At 42.9% G+C, this 15,269-nt stretch overlaps 1 protein-coding gene across 1 annotated transcript in view; it reads right to left on the bottom strand.

Moving 5' to 3' along the window:
* The window catches only part of Atp10d (ATPase phospholipid transporting 10D (putative)), an 81,555-nt gene that overhangs the window by 29,553 nt on the left and 36,733 nt on the right, over positions 1–15,269 (bottom strand). The window contains exons 6-11 of the mRNA XM_050149550.1: positions 14,176–14,282; positions 13,775–13,906; positions 13,265–13,392; positions 12,902–13,154; positions 4,557–4,795; positions 672–860 (exon numbers count right to left, since the gene is read on the bottom strand). Of these exons, the coding sequence (XP_050005507.1) occupies positions 672–860; positions 4,557–4,795; positions 12,902–13,154; positions 13,265–13,392; positions 13,775–13,906; positions 14,176–14,282 (1,048 nt within the window). The remainder of the gene's footprint in view (positions 1–671; positions 861–4,556; positions 4,796–12,901; positions 13,155–13,264; positions 13,393–13,774; positions 13,907–14,175; positions 14,283–15,269) is intronic.

The following is a 15,269-nucleotide window of genomic DNA, read 5'->3' as shown; positions in this document are numbered from 1 at the left end:
ACGCCTCGCTAGATCACCGGGCTCGACAGCGTCTGCCTTCTTAAGTGGAAAATGAATTTTCCTTGAGCTCTAAGCTACAACTCTACTGAGGAACTGCTGCATCCTGGCACATCATACTCACACTGGAAAACGGGCAGACTGAGTTAAAACAAACCTAGCTGGTACATGAAGAAAGCTCGTCAGAGTCGGGACCATTAAATTAATGCCTCAGACTTTGTTTGATGTCATGGATATGATGTTACGGGTCTCAGAAGGCTCACAGACAACTTCAATTTAGTAAGGCAGTGAAGGCAAAACAGAAGTTCCCATCAGTGATTCTGTCCTCGGCAAGTGACAGAGTGAGCCCAGAGTCCCACTGTCTCGGCTCAACCCCTACACTCACTGGCTTTGCAACCCTGGTGAAATCCTTCCAAGGCATCTTTAAGATGCCAAAGAACAGAGCCAGAGTCCTTAGCTCCTGGGGCTCTGAGAGGGCTAGACACATTAGCACCAGTAAATCTCTTAGAGTATATGTAAGCGCAGAACCTAGAAAAGTTCTGAGTAGATGGTTTGCACCGCTACCCTTGCTGCTATTGTTATGCACTATCTTTGCATAACAAAGCCACTACAGACACCTGTAACCCCCACATTGTCCACAACCTGAGCAAACCCTTGTTTGCACTAGAGGTTACCTTTTGCCGAGGCTGGTTAGGAGCAGAAACCACTACCGTGTTACAAATTGCCAAAGCGATGAAGAAGTCTAGGATGTATAAAATCTCCAGGGGTGGACTCTGTGTGGTACCATCCAGTGGGGTGAAGAGCTGAGGGGTAATCTGGCTAAACTTGTCCAGAAGTCTGGTATCTGGCACCACGTCTGTTTCCTGAAGAGGCAATATGACAAAGTATTGTTATTAACGTAAGGAGTGTCTACAGTGGGTAGGTAAATGAGGCGGGAGATGGCAAGCTAAATTTTCATTTTTTCCTATACTTATTCATGTACATGTATGTGAGTGTTTGTGCATATATATGTGCACACTCATGCGCGTACTACAGCACATATGGAGATCAGAGAACAATTTAAGGAAGTTGGTTTTCTCCTTCTACCATGCACCTTCCAGAGATTAAATTGAGGCTGTCAGGCTTAGCAGCAATGCCTTAATCCACTGAGCCATTTACCAGTTAAGTAAATACAATTTTTAAAAATTTAATGCATATGATATCTTGAGAAATAAAGCAATAAAATGAAGCAGACTGAATTTTATATAAATAAAAGTAAAATGCAGATTCGATACTATTAATGAAGAACATTTTGACCTTTCAGTTAAACAGGAGGCAGAAACAGCCCCTTCAACCAAAATCTAGGGTGTTTCTTACTTTGAAACACATAATGCCAGGTACATATTTGATTGTCCTCAGAATTCTAGCATGGCTGTATTTTACTCAATGACCAAAGGACATCAATTATTTCAAAAGTGAGATTTAGTTCCTATCAGAGTACTGAACAAAACACTTTTTGTTTGATTCATTAATATTATATAAAACTGTCTATAAGAAAAATATTATAAGCAGGCTAATCTATATTTCATAGCCAGGGTATTTATTTACAAGAGCTTTCAAGCAACTGCAGCCTCCTCCTAAGAACTCCTGGTAAGGATTCACTCTAAGAAGTTCTGTCACTAATGGGGTGCGGGAGCCCCGTTTCATCTCGTGCAGTGCATCGCAGACTCATCTGAGAGTACTAGTGGTAACAAACGTGTGTCAGAGCAGAAACCTGATTTCACACAGCTTCTCTGCTGGAGAGCACTGCTTAGAACCACGGTCCCGCAGAAACACCACTGTGCTGCAGGGACACCCAGCACACAGACTGCAGGGAAGCCAGGAGAGGTGGCTGGCGCAGAGTCCAGCAGGGACATGGTCGTGACATGGTTAACATTCCTTGCCAACTTGACTGGATATATAATTAGCTAAGAAAAAAAATCCTGGGTGTGCCTGTGAGGCTGTTTCCAGGGAGGTTTAATGAAAGATCAGAACTAGGGGTGGCAGCCTCCCATGTGGTCCTAGACAGAGGAAAGGAGGAGGCAGCCAGCTGGGCACCAGTTTTTGTCACTGTTTCCTGACCATTTCAGGCTTTTTTTTCCTTTCATTATTTTTCTCCCTTATTTGGATCCAAGTTAAATATGCACAATCCAGCTAGACTTTGCTCTTTGCTCTCCTCCCTGTTTGCTGAAGCTTTTCGTATGGCTTCAACATAATTTAAATGTTGCCTGCTTTAAAATCAAGAATAACAGTACTTAATTGTCTCTACAAACTTCTAAACACCCACATTTTAGTGATGGAACAAGATGCTCTACCGGGTGACAGAGCTGACCAGGCCATTGTGAGGCTGTCCCCACTCCTCTCTAGTCCTCCTCTTCTAAGGTTTGATTTCAGTTCCTGCTGGCCCTGCAGTCCCAAGGACTTTGATTCTACTTAGGTTACTTCAAGTTTTGTGGACACACAAGCCTTCTCTTGGACTCTTCTGACTCCTAAGTACCACACACCTGAAGGAAAAATACAAAGGCCACACATGGGATTTTTCCTCTATACAAACTCCTTGAGCCAGCAGTTCTGAGGATTTCATGTGCCCTGTGTAGTTTGCCTACCACCCTCCTGTGAGTACTACCTAACCACTGTTTTCTAGGTACTCGGAACACACAAAGGTGCTCTTAGCTTAGGCCTCATAGATGGGTTTCTAGAACAAATGCAAAAGGAATTGTACAGTGGATTTCGGGTCAAAGATTATATAGATTTCTCAAAATATTAAGCCCAGCTTACAAGACTTAAGACTCAAGAGTGAGAGAGAGAGTCATGGTTCGTGGGAGAACATGATCACTTTATCGTAGGTGTAGGAGTGTGGCTTTGCAAGACACAGAACAAAAGCAACCCTGGAACTTCCAAATAATTAAGAGAACACAGGACACTGGAGGACAGGGCAAGTGGAAACAACCGAACAAGTGGGAAGATTGAGTCTGGAAATCAGATTCATTCAACAACCTTCCAAATTGTTGTTTTGAGAATGGATGTGGCAGGCACTGAACTACGTGTTAGGATTCAAATGTTAAAAAGTCCTTGCTCTCAAGGTGCTACTGGTACAATGTCAGGTACAGAAATAAGGCCGATGTTATGCAGACAAAGGGACAGTGGGACAACTCTTTTGAGAAGCCTTCGGTACAGGTATCAGTGGCTGCCCTTAATGTTTCATCAGATTCAATAAAGAGAGGCAGGGAAGATGGCACAGAAAAAGGCACGAAGGCTTCCAGAACAAAGTACCTCTTTGTTCTGAGAGAAGGATGATGCCTGCTCAGGAACCAGAGGAGGGCCAGGCAGCCCCACCTTGATGCCAGCACTGGTCTACCACCAACTAGATGTGAGTTGAAGCGTGTTTACCTTCAAATGTGCAGAGAATGTACCAGTTCAGCAGATGGCTAAAGAAAGATAATATCGTAGAGAAAAGAGAATATATACACATATACATTTCTTTCAGGCATAAGCTTAAAATGAGTACAGAAAAAAGGGACCTGCATAATACTTGTTAACTGCCTTTCAAAATCTGGAAAGGAAAAAAAAAATTAAGCATAGATGTTTTCAGAGCAGACTGCTACATAGGAAGTTGTACTGTCAGGGGTGTTATGTCCTTAGCGCCACAGAATTGAGTCGGTGGTGCCCACGTCATTACTGCATATTACATATTTCACAGCAAGTTGGCGAAGAGCCTAGAGATGCCCTGGAGAACTCAGGTCAAGTCAGCCACCTGGGGCCTACTTATATCATGGCTATATCATGAAAGTCAGGCCATGACTGTAATGTAGCAACCCAAGGGGGCCCAAAGCTGCTCTACTCTTGTTACGCTGCCACCTTGGTTAAACATGGGTGTTAATGAACCCGAAAGGCTGAGAAGGCAGGGGACATTTTAGAGAAGTCGTCTTAAATCCAGTGAAAGTGCGGAGTTCTAATTCTTTTACATAAGCGTCTTTTCTGCTTCCCAGGTTCTACACGGTCTTCTACTTTCTCCTGCAGTAAAATGGGTGTGTTAATGGGGGTGAGTAGTCAGTTCTGAAGAGTGTGCCCCGAGACACAGATCCCTTGAAGAGCTCTGCAATGAAAATGAGAACACGCCCTTTGTGGAGCTAGGGATGGGGAAGTCTGGGAGGAATGCAGAGAAAAGATTACACAACAGTGAGAAAAAGACACCAAAAAAAAATATATTCATTAGTCAAACATATTTGTCTCCAAGATAATTCTGGTTAAATACTGGTGGATCTTAGAGTCCGTCATTATCCTTAAGTCAAAGTAGCCTTCTGATAGGATCAGCCCTGATGAGAAATATTACATTTTTCAGAAATGCTACCTGACTTCTCAACACTGAATTATGCAACAAATCTCAAATTCGTATTATCTCTAAAAACTTATTATATGCCACTACGATGCTGAACTGTACTGATGTCACCTCTTTTCTAGACCAAGAGAAGCAGTGCTGTTTGGGATATTCTAGCCAGGGGACTGTTCTGTTCAGGATGGGGTGATGTTGCCACACTTACAATAGGGCTACTGAAGGCAGCCTGTCTGGAATGAGGCACTTCCCCAGATCCTTCTCCGCTTCCTAGGGCAGTAGCACTCCCGGACAGATGGGTTGAAGGCTTGCTTCCCAAAGGCCCCCTGGGAACTGTCCTGCAGCCCTGGGCTCTGGGCTTTGCCATGTTGCTGATGGAGCCACTCAGAGTGTCTGCGCATTCGTCCTCTTCAAAGCCAGCTTCCTGGTAGGACTCGAGCCTCTTGGCTGTAGAATAAAATTCACACTGGTCACCATCGAGAAGAACTAGCAGGCTGAATATGGAAGGTAGTTCCTGAGCTATTGACACAATCTTTTGTTTGTCCTGGCCTCCAAATTCTCCCCATGAGAATCTATAGTCAATAAACTTACCCTACCCTTTATTGGGAAGTGAAGATACAATGGCGTAGGTCTAGCATCTTGTCTGCAGCTCTATCCACATTCTGTCTGCTATCCTACCGTGATGGAGAACTCCTTGTTTCAAACGCCAAGCCCTCCATCTGTGATTTGGATCCTGCCCTCTGGGTCCTCAAGGGCTTTCTTTTCCCATTTATCATTCACATACACCAATCTCTCCTCAACCAATTTCCAGACTTTCTGTCCTAACTCTTCATTCATCTCTTCTCAAGGTCACCTGTGAGCTCCATCTTGCCAAGCCTGGTATATGTATGTATATATACATATACACATATATGTGCATGTGTGTTCTTATCCCATTTGAACCCTTAATAACAGTCAACTCCTTCTAGAAATAACTCTTTGGGCTTCTAGCATCATCCTTACCTGTTTTCTCTCTTACACTGGTATCACTAGCTGTTTAGTTTTTCCAGGTGTCTTTCATAAATGTTTATTTCATTTTACTTTGTGTATGTGTGACTTCACACATATGTGGGTGTGTAGGGGTACATATGTGTGTACATGTATGTGAAGGTATGTGAAGGACAGAGAACCTTGAGTATTGTTTCCCAGGACTCATTGTTTTATGTTTCTTCCTTTGTGTTTTGAGATCACTGACTTGACTTGGAATTCACCATGGAAGGTAGAATGCTTGGCCAGCAAGCTCCAGAATCTGCCTGTTTCCACCTCCTCAGTGGTGGGATTACAAGTGGACACCACCATGGCAGGTTTTCACAATGTGGATTCTGGGGAATAAACTCAGGACTTCATGCTTGCAAGCGAAGGGTTTTATAGACTAAACTATCCCCCCAGCCCTCAGGTAGAGTTTGTTGCCTTTTTGTTGGGTTGGGCATTGAGCTTAGAACCTCAAGCATCCTAGTCAAATACTCTAACACTATGTGTGGTAGTTTGAATGTAATTGGCTCCTATAAAGTCCATAGGGAGTAGCATTATTGAGAAGTGTGGCTTTGAGTCTGGGGCCTTAGACCACTCAGCCATCGTGACAACCAGGAGGTCTGGCTTTGTTGGCGTAGGTACTGCCTTGTTAGAGGAAGTTTGTCACTGTGGAGGCCGGCTTTGAGGTCTCTTTTTGTTTAAGCTTTGCCCAGTGTCTCAGCTGAGTTCTTAATTGCCTGCAAGATGTAGAACATTCAGCTCCTTCTCCAGCACCATATCTGCCTACACACTGCCATGTCCTGCCATGATGATAATGGACTGAACCTCTGAACTGTGAGCCACCCCAGTGAAATGTTTTCCTTTATAAGAGTTGTGGTGGTCATGGTGTCCCTTCACAGCAATAGAAACTCTAACTAAGAAGCTATGCTATATCCAGTCTCCACCTACCTTTCTTCTCATGCCTCAGTTACTGGCAAGCGGCAGGACTGCCTGCTTTTCTCCATCCACACATCTCTTCTAGGCATTCTCACATGGTCTGGTCTTTGAAACGGAATGTCTTTATGTGCAGCCTAGAAACCTGTGTGCTGGTTAGTTTTATATCAACCTGATGCAAGCTGGAGCCATCAGAGAGGAGTAAACCCTAATTGAGAAATCGCCTCCATAAGACCAGGCTGTAGGCAAGCCTGGAGGGTATTTTCTTAATTAGTGATTGATAAGGAAGAAGCCAGCCCATGATTTGTGGTGCCACCCCTAGGCTGGTGGTCCTGGGTTCTATAAGAAAGCAAGCTGAGCAAGCCAGCAAACAGCACTCCTCCATGGCTTCTGCACCAGTGCCCGCCTCCAGGCTCCCGCCCTGCTTGAGCTCCTGTCCTGACTCCCTTTGGTGATGAACTGGGATGGGGAAGCATAAGCTGAACAAGCTCTTTCCTCTCCAATTTGCTTTAGTCATTGTGTTTCATCACAGCAAGAGTGACCCTAACGAGAACGACCTGCATCTTCAACTCTAACCTCTCACGGGAATCCAGACTCGTGTATTCAGCTCTCCACATGACACCTGCAGTTGGTTATCATAAGGCTCTTCTAGAAGACTGACAGTGGTGCAATGGATGCCTGGACCTCCCTTGAGGCCATCCTCCTTAATAGCAAAGATTTCTCAGGTAGGGCCCTAGTATTTACTATTGACTCTAATCTTACCATTACTGCCCAAATAAACTTTTGATTTTATCACCCCACAAAATATACACCTTAAAATGGTCAGACAAACTCATGTTTTGTTAATATGCCCCAAGAGTCCAATGTGTTGCTCATAGATAACTCAAGAAATACTCAAGGAATAAATGAATAAAAACCAGTAATCTTCAGCTCCACCTGGATGGAGCTGAGCTATTTCCCTTTCCTCCTCACCTTTGTACAGCAGTACTGTCCTGTCGATATGGCAGCCAAAAAACTTTAGCAATCCCTTCTTGACAGAACATTTGTTCACCGTGTATTATTAGCCCTCTACAACCCGAGACACTGCAGCTACCTGACATCACCTTATTCCCACACTGACAGCAAATCCACTGAACCACACATACATGACTCAGGACCCCTCCCTTCTTCCTCGTATCCAGAGGCTTGTCAGCACTTGTCCGTCATACAAAAACCTATCCTGGGTGTCCAGACTTCTCCCTGTTTCCATTACCTTAGTCAGCTTGGCCATCATCTTTCAACAGAATTAGTGAAATACCTCAAAACTAGTCTCTCTGCCCCTCTGAAATCCACTCCTCACACGGTAGCTAGAGTGACCTTCCTAAGGAGAAAGCGGATGAGATCGCATCCAGTAAAAACACTTTCCGACGGCCTCGGGATCCCCTCAGCAGAAACTGGGCTCTTTATCCTGCCTTAAACAACCCAACGTGACCTTTACCTCCCTCCTGCTTCTACATCAGCGGTTCTCAACCTGTGGGTCGCAACTCCCAAAGGATCATCAGAAAACACAGGTATTTACACTTCAATTCATTATGGTAGCAAAATTACAGTTATAAAGTAGCAATGAAAATAATTTTACAGTTAGGAGTCACCATAGCAGGAGGGGCTGTATGAAGGGGTCACAGCATTAGGAAGGCTGGGACACACTGCTCTACATCCTTAGTCTAATCCAGACTCACAGGCTTACTCTGAAAATGGAGCTCTCCTACAGCATGAGGGCCTGTAAGAGTTGCTCCCTGGGGCTGGAAATCCGTTTCTCCTGAACATCAAGATTTTGTCATTCAGATGTTAGACTCTATGTCCCTCTTTAAAAGGTCCTGCCTAGGCACGCAGTCCAAAGTAGCCATCCAGTCCTCATATGACACACTTTATTCTGACTGTCTGCCAGGTCCTGATCACTACCGATCTATTTTTATATTCCTGCTAACTTTTTCCCTTAGAAGACCTGCAAGAGCAGACTTCTTCCTCTCACTTATTATTAAAACTGCATCAGAGGAGCAGACAGTGAGAACATACTCTTTGTCTTGGTGGCTGTGTCTATTCGGCCTAAGTCCAGCTATTGCATTAGATATAGACTGGGGAAAATTGTTTTATACAGTGTTTCTATGTTTTATTTATTGTAATAATTTTGCTATATTGTTAAGGGAATGGAAAGGCTTAGAAGCAATATTGTTGCTTGCTTTTCTTCTTTTTTTTTTTCCCCTTTCTGTTGTTTGCTGGTTGAGACAAAGTCTCCTGAAGCACGGGATCCTCAGCATTCAGCCAAGGACAGCCTTGAACGCCTGCTCCTCTTCCCTCCACTTCTGAAGTGCTGAGATTACAGACACAGCTTGAAAACACTGACTCTTTCTGAAGCCCTCTAGTGCAGATGAACCCATCAGCTCCCATCCAGACTATTCACTGGACATTGACAGTTTGCATGGGCTGAAGGACACCATACACCAGGCCTTTGCTTCGCTAAATCATTATGACATTCCTCTGAGTGGGAACTACTAACACCTCCATTTTATCTTATTATTTTATTTGGTTTTTGAGACAGGTTTTTTTTTTCTATGTGGCCCTAGCTGTCCTGGAATTAGCTCTGTAGACCAGGCTGGCCTTGAACCTGGCTCAACACTCATATTTTATAAGAAAATAAATAAACCTTATTTGTCATCTCACCGAAACAGACTAGATTGCTCTTAAGATCACCATAGCCAAGATTCTGTGAGCTAACGCTATCGTGTTTCTAAATATAGCCATATGCACGAGTGTGGCCAAGTTAACACAATGTCAATCTCTCCTGTCAAATTTCTACGAGCTTGAGTTTGTTTTTTTAATCTTAAACAAGTATTTGGTAAATGAATAATGGATGAATAGGCACATAAATTATGTATCTGTGCTAAGGGAAACTTATGGGTAGGGACTTACGGTTATTGAAGTATTTTTTCATCAAAAGTCATACACACACACACACACACACGCGCGCGCGCGCGCGCGCGCGTTTTAATCTTCAAAATACTTTTATCCGCCAGGAACTACTGTTGTTCCTTTTGCAACTGAGGAGACCAAACAGAGAGACTAAATATTCTAAACAGGGTTAAACAGCTGCTTAGAGGTAGAGCAGGGGTTTAAATTTAGTCTTCTTGCTTCTAAAGCCAACAGTCGTATCCCTACACCATGCGTCTTTAACTCTAAACAGTTAGACGTTAAATCGTTTTTGTTGTGTCATTGTTGCTTTTTTTGTTGTGTTTTTGGGGGGTTGTGGATGAATAGGTTCTCTGTGGCACTTTTGGCAATGATTACTGGCACTCAGTGGTTAGACATCGACATATTATAAGGAATGGTGTTGAGATTGATAAAACTTAAAATACTTCAAGAAATTTGTTGGTAATGAGACGCCATTTTTTTCCTTCCTGTTATATGGAAGACATGCCATTTTTAAAACAACTAAAATGCCTCAAAACTCTCATTAATGGGTTCATGAGATTCCTCTGAGCCATCAATGGGGATCACATGGCTGTGTAATTAGTATGACATCAAGTAGCTCAGCTATTTGTAGGACAAACTTGCTCAATAAGTAGAATTTCGATGATGGAATGTAAGAGACAGAATGACTCAACCTTTACTCATTTTGGGGAAAGTTCTAGAAACATATAGGTCAAGAAAATTACAGTGTGATTCAAGAAAACAGAGTCACTGGAGCTAAACCTGCAGGCCCAGAGAAAATTATATCAAAGATGGCTGTGAAAAGCCAAGGTTCATATCATATCAGTAAGTAAAATATGCCCAAATGATGATAACAGTCGTAAAGACAATAAATCCTTCTCATAGAGAAGCTTCTGCTTTGGTTCTCTAAAAGTCTCAGAATGGTCCAAGAACTCGTTTTCTGACTAACACAGCCATCAGAGTCTGTTATTATTCTCTATATCTAAAGGTAGGTCCTGCATTAAACAAATTATCTCTTATTCTTTTTCCTTACTTAATCTCTGTGTTCTTCTGCTATTTCCTTCAAAAATATTCCAAAATCTGTTTATAGCCTACTACTTGCATTGACTTGATATCTGAATGAAGTAGGTCTGAGACTATGGAAAAATTAGCTTGTTGTAATTTATAACGTGCTCTCCAAAGGGCTGACACAAGGGCGAACACAGCATGTTCCAAGAGCTTTCTTCCTCACATCATCTGCACATCTTCCTTCAAACTACTCACAATAAACTTTTCTCAGCCACGCATGGCATCCCATCTTTCACACACTTGCAAACAGCGCATTCAGCCAATTGTCCTCAGCCACATCATCCACATATAACTGATACCCCAACCTCTGCTCTGAACTAATTCATTACATTTCATGCATTCCAGGGAGGTCTGATGTCCTGCCTTTAATATGTGAAATTATATCAGGGCAAAATTCATCTTCAGAACTACCTGGCTGTCTGAACGTTAAACCAAATTTGGAGCAAGTATTTCCGTGTGTGTGTGGTATATGATATGTACATATTCATGTAAGTGTGTGCATTTGAATATGCATATGTGCATATTAAATAATACATGTATGCATATGTGTATTGTGGAAGCCAGGGGAAACCACTTTAATTTTTGAGACAGTGTATCTCACTGAAGCTGGAGCTGACTGATTTGGATTGCTCATTGGCCAGTGAGCACCAAGGGTGCAGGAAAGCCCATCTTTGTCCCTCCAGTGGTGAAGTCACAGGTACATGAATCATAGTTTTTCTGTGGGTGTTGCAGATTCGAAATAAGGTCCTCATGCATCCACTGCAGACATTTTAACAACTGGGCCATCCCCAAGACCCAGGAATATCAACACAAATGTGACAATTTACATGATAATTTATAACTACAATTACACATCTGTCTCCCACACATGAGCTACTTAAATGGCAGACCTCGTTCTTATTTTCAAAACAACGATTAAAAATAACAATAATCGCAACTTATATATAAGGCCTTTATCTGTGGCATGCTCTGTCTATTTCTGCACAAACTGTCTTAATGAAGTTGAATGCTATAATGGACTTTTTCTCTCCCTGAGGCTCGGAGAAGTTACGAGTCTTGCTGAAGTACACACACTTTGCAGGTGGCAGAAACGGGGTTCAGGCTTAAGAAGCCTGACTGCAAATTTGTTATTCTTCGACAGTGTTCTTTGATGCCTCCACAGATCGACACATTTACAAACTATACATCATAAAGGCACTTGCCAGACAATCCCAAATTGAGGGACAGTCTACCAAATCCCAGAACAGTGCCTGTCAAAACAGATAAGTTCATTCAAAGACAGAAAGTCTCTAGAAAATGTCAAGTATCCAGCAGCCTAAATGACGGCTGTTACTGGCATCTCGGGTGTCATCCAGGGACCACAAGAGATGCAAATGAAAACGAAAGGTGCTTTCAGAACGTGAATTTCAGGTAATGATGATATGTTGATACCAGTTCATCACGCACCAAAGGCATGTCCTGACCCATGTCAACGGGACAAATGGCGTGAGGACACACCGAACCCTCCATGACACCTTTGCAACAGTTCGGCATTTAACTACCCCAATGTGACAAGCTTATTTCTTAAATGACATTTTTCAATAGTCTCTCTCTTAAAAGTAGGAGTAGCTTTCTTTTCTTTTCTTTTTTTTTTCAGATGTCACATTTTAATTTTGATATGCATACTACTCATGTGAGAATTCTGTTAAAATGGGATTTTAATCACAGCTCCATCATTCCTAATACAGCCCAGGTGCTGCTGGTGCCGCTGACGATGCCAGGACGTGGGTCGCACTGCCAAGTTGGCAGGTTCTGAAACACATCATAGTACAGTCAGATGTGTTTAAATCATTTGTATGTGTGAAGGGATTACCTCCACGCAGCGGTATTCTTTACAGAATTATCTCCTAGGCAATTCTTTGACTAGAAAATCCTGAAATACTGGCCATAGAAAACCAGGTGCTGTTAATAGCTTTCATTTTAGTGAAAATAGTATGTCTCGAACTACGTTCTAGGAAGAATCGGCCCTTTTCCCATATCCATTTATCCCCCATGCCTCTGTGTGTGTGTGTGTGTGTGTGTGTGTGTGTACATCTGCACTGAGGAAGATGGAGTGTCAACCAAACAGAAATTGAGCATCCATTACTGCACTGCTTCGTATTCATCCCTTCAGCATCTAGCATGTGTCACGGTGTAGTATGTCACTCAGCATCTACAAACTTTTAAAACAGCGGTCCTCAGCCTTCCTAATGCTGCAGTCCTTTTGGAGTTTCTCATGTTGTGGTGACCCCGACCATAAAATTATTTCTGTTGCCACTTTATAACTGAAATTTTGCTACTGTTACCCCCCGTGAAAGGGTCATTCAACTTCCAATGGGGTCACGACCCACAGGTTGAGAACCACTGTATGCAGCATAAAGTCCAGTATGGGGAGTTCCTTACCCAATGCTTAAACTTGGCATTTTCTTGAAAGAATTATTAGGGATTTAAGTAGCTGGGGAAAATTAAACTTGGCATTTTCTTGAGAGAATTATTAGGGATTTAAGCACCAGGGGGAAAAGTTAGAGGTAGTTTTTGTAGAATCCCCACACTCACCATTTTCTTCGTGGCAGTAGTCAAATCCTGCTACACTACACCTTCGAAAAACCATCTTATTTTCAGTGAGTGTTCCTGTCTTATCAGAGAAGAGATACTGGATCTGCCCAAGATCCTCCGTGATGTTCAGAGCTCGGCACTGAATGGTAGAATCCATTTTCTCATTGTAGAAGTCTACATCGCTTTGAATAAAATAGATCTGTCCCAGCTTCACGATTTCAATGGACACATAGAGGGAAATGGGAATCAAGACCTAAAAAAGCGCAAACAATTTAAGAAAATTAAAGTCAGCGACAGGAGGGGAAGAGAGCTCGATAATGCGCGGAGACAGGAAATTCCTCTGTTAAGTGTGGCCGAAGTTACCTGCAGCAAGATGATCATGGTCCAGAACACGTAGAATCCCGTCAACACAGGTGACACGACACGCCCATCCGGCTCGGGGATGTTAAAGAAGAGCGTGTTTTCATACCTGCTCAGCCATACTCCGTGACCTTTAAAAAGTACACAGACACCAAGAGGATGCTACAGCGTGTATGCAAATGGAGAGCCACACCCCTCAAGAGAAACAGCTGAGAGTCCCTGCTTCGAACATTCATTGTCTGCTCTCTAGAACAAGCTCAAATGCAAAGGGCTACACAGTCTCTCCTCCTTGACTCTCCCTCTTAATCTCTTCCCAGTACTGTGGCAAAGAGGAAGAGGATACACTCACCAGCAGTGTTTGTCAAGCTAAAGGATGGGAGAAGAAAACACGTAGGAAAAATTAACAAATAAAAATCTCTTACCGAAACCAAACATAAGATATTATTTTGGAAAAAATAAAACTGCATCAGATGATACTGACAAGATATGAACAGACAATTGAATTTTACCCACCAAGGGCACCAGTTAAGCACATTACGATGAGAAGCAGGACACACCAGAGGACATCTGTATTGGCTCTTCTCTCTAATTTACTACGCTTATACCGTGGACCACTGTTGTTCAGCATTGCTTTGGTCTCATGTCCTGCACGGAAAGAAGAATGGTGCTGAGAACGCGCAAAGTGAAAGCAGGGAACAAGCATCGTGGTTAAAAATCTCTCTGGCTGACAGTTTAATCAAATATGGCTGTGTAACGTTTTGTCACTCCCTGTACTGATTTAGGAAAACCAGAATCTGTGGTTAGGTTCATCAGGGCACAATTTCCCTTCCGTGGGTTCCATTTTGAGTAAACGAAACATGCTAACACATAAGATACGTAGAGGAGGACGTGATAAAGGATGGCAGAGAACGAACCTGCATAGACCACGATGCCCACAACGGCCTCTGTGTTCCGAATGGTACATCCTCTTAGCAATAAATTCTCTTTGCTGAGGCCCACCCGTTCTTTGTTGGAGTGTTCTCTGTAAGAAAGGCAGCAGATAGATTTATTTTTAAATGGCAGAGGGAGGGAGGGAAAACATCGGTCTTTATCCTGAGGGTTCTTATACCCCGTGTGGTAAGTTTGAAAGCTCAGAGGAAAGGCTTCAAGTCTCAGGCCCATTTGCTTTTGCTGCTGTAGTTAACCTACCGTGAGTAGGAGAAAGTGTCAACAAATTGCAAATCCCCATTACTTCTAGAAGTTGCTATCTGTCACAGTCCCTTCTTGTAAGAACTCAAAAATATTCTCAATAAAGATCCTGCTTTTCCAGGGCACGCTGCATTTGAAAATGTAATGATTGGTGAGGGAGACAGTCCTGATTGAGAAAAGTAGCAGCTTTGATTGGCTGAAATTAAGCATCCTGCTGGGCACTGGCAAATGGTGGCTACTTAAGCCATTAGATGAAAGACCGATGGGAAGCTGTCTAATCAAAGGTGAAGGCTGACTTCGTTGATAATAGGATGGGGGACAGCACAGGCTTCCAAGTTACGGGAAAGGAAGTGAAGGCCCCAGGTTCTGTATCAGAGAATTACAAACTTAAGTCTTTGGCTTCTGAGGCTCTGGGACGCCTCTAGAATCATAAACAATATTTTGTTTGTGTGTGTGTGTGTGTGTGTACATCTTGCCATTCTTAGAGACAGAATCTGATTTGTTCAACAGACTATGAAAGTGCCTAGAGACAGCTGACAAAATAAAAGGTCCAGAGAAACAAGGCAAATTTCACTAGAAGGACACAATCGGCCAAACTCAAATGTGGCAAGGGCTTCTAGCAAACATGGTGTGGCTCACTCAAAGAATGTCTGGGGGGACAAAAGGAGAGAAAAAGGCTCAGGGAGGGGGCAATCCGCTCAGCCTGCAGTGGGGCAAATGACCCCATTTCTTGGGATAGAAAAATTAGATATTGATTAGCTAAATGTAATGTGTAGAACTTACTTTGGTTCTGTTTGAAAACAGACAATTATCAGAAAAC

The sequence above is a fragment of the Alexandromys fortis genome, unplaced genomic scaffold (genome assembly GCF_014885135.2).
Source record: "Alexandromys fortis isolate MF-2015 unplaced genomic scaffold, M_Fortis_MF-2015_v1.1 scaffold_0, whole genome shotgun sequence".
NCBI classification, from domain to species: Eukaryota; Metazoa; Chordata; class Mammalia; order Rodentia; family Cricetidae; genus Alexandromys; species Alexandromys fortis.
The sequence above is the reverse complement of the archived record's forward strand: the minus strand, read 5'-3'. Positions and strand labels throughout refer to the sequence as shown.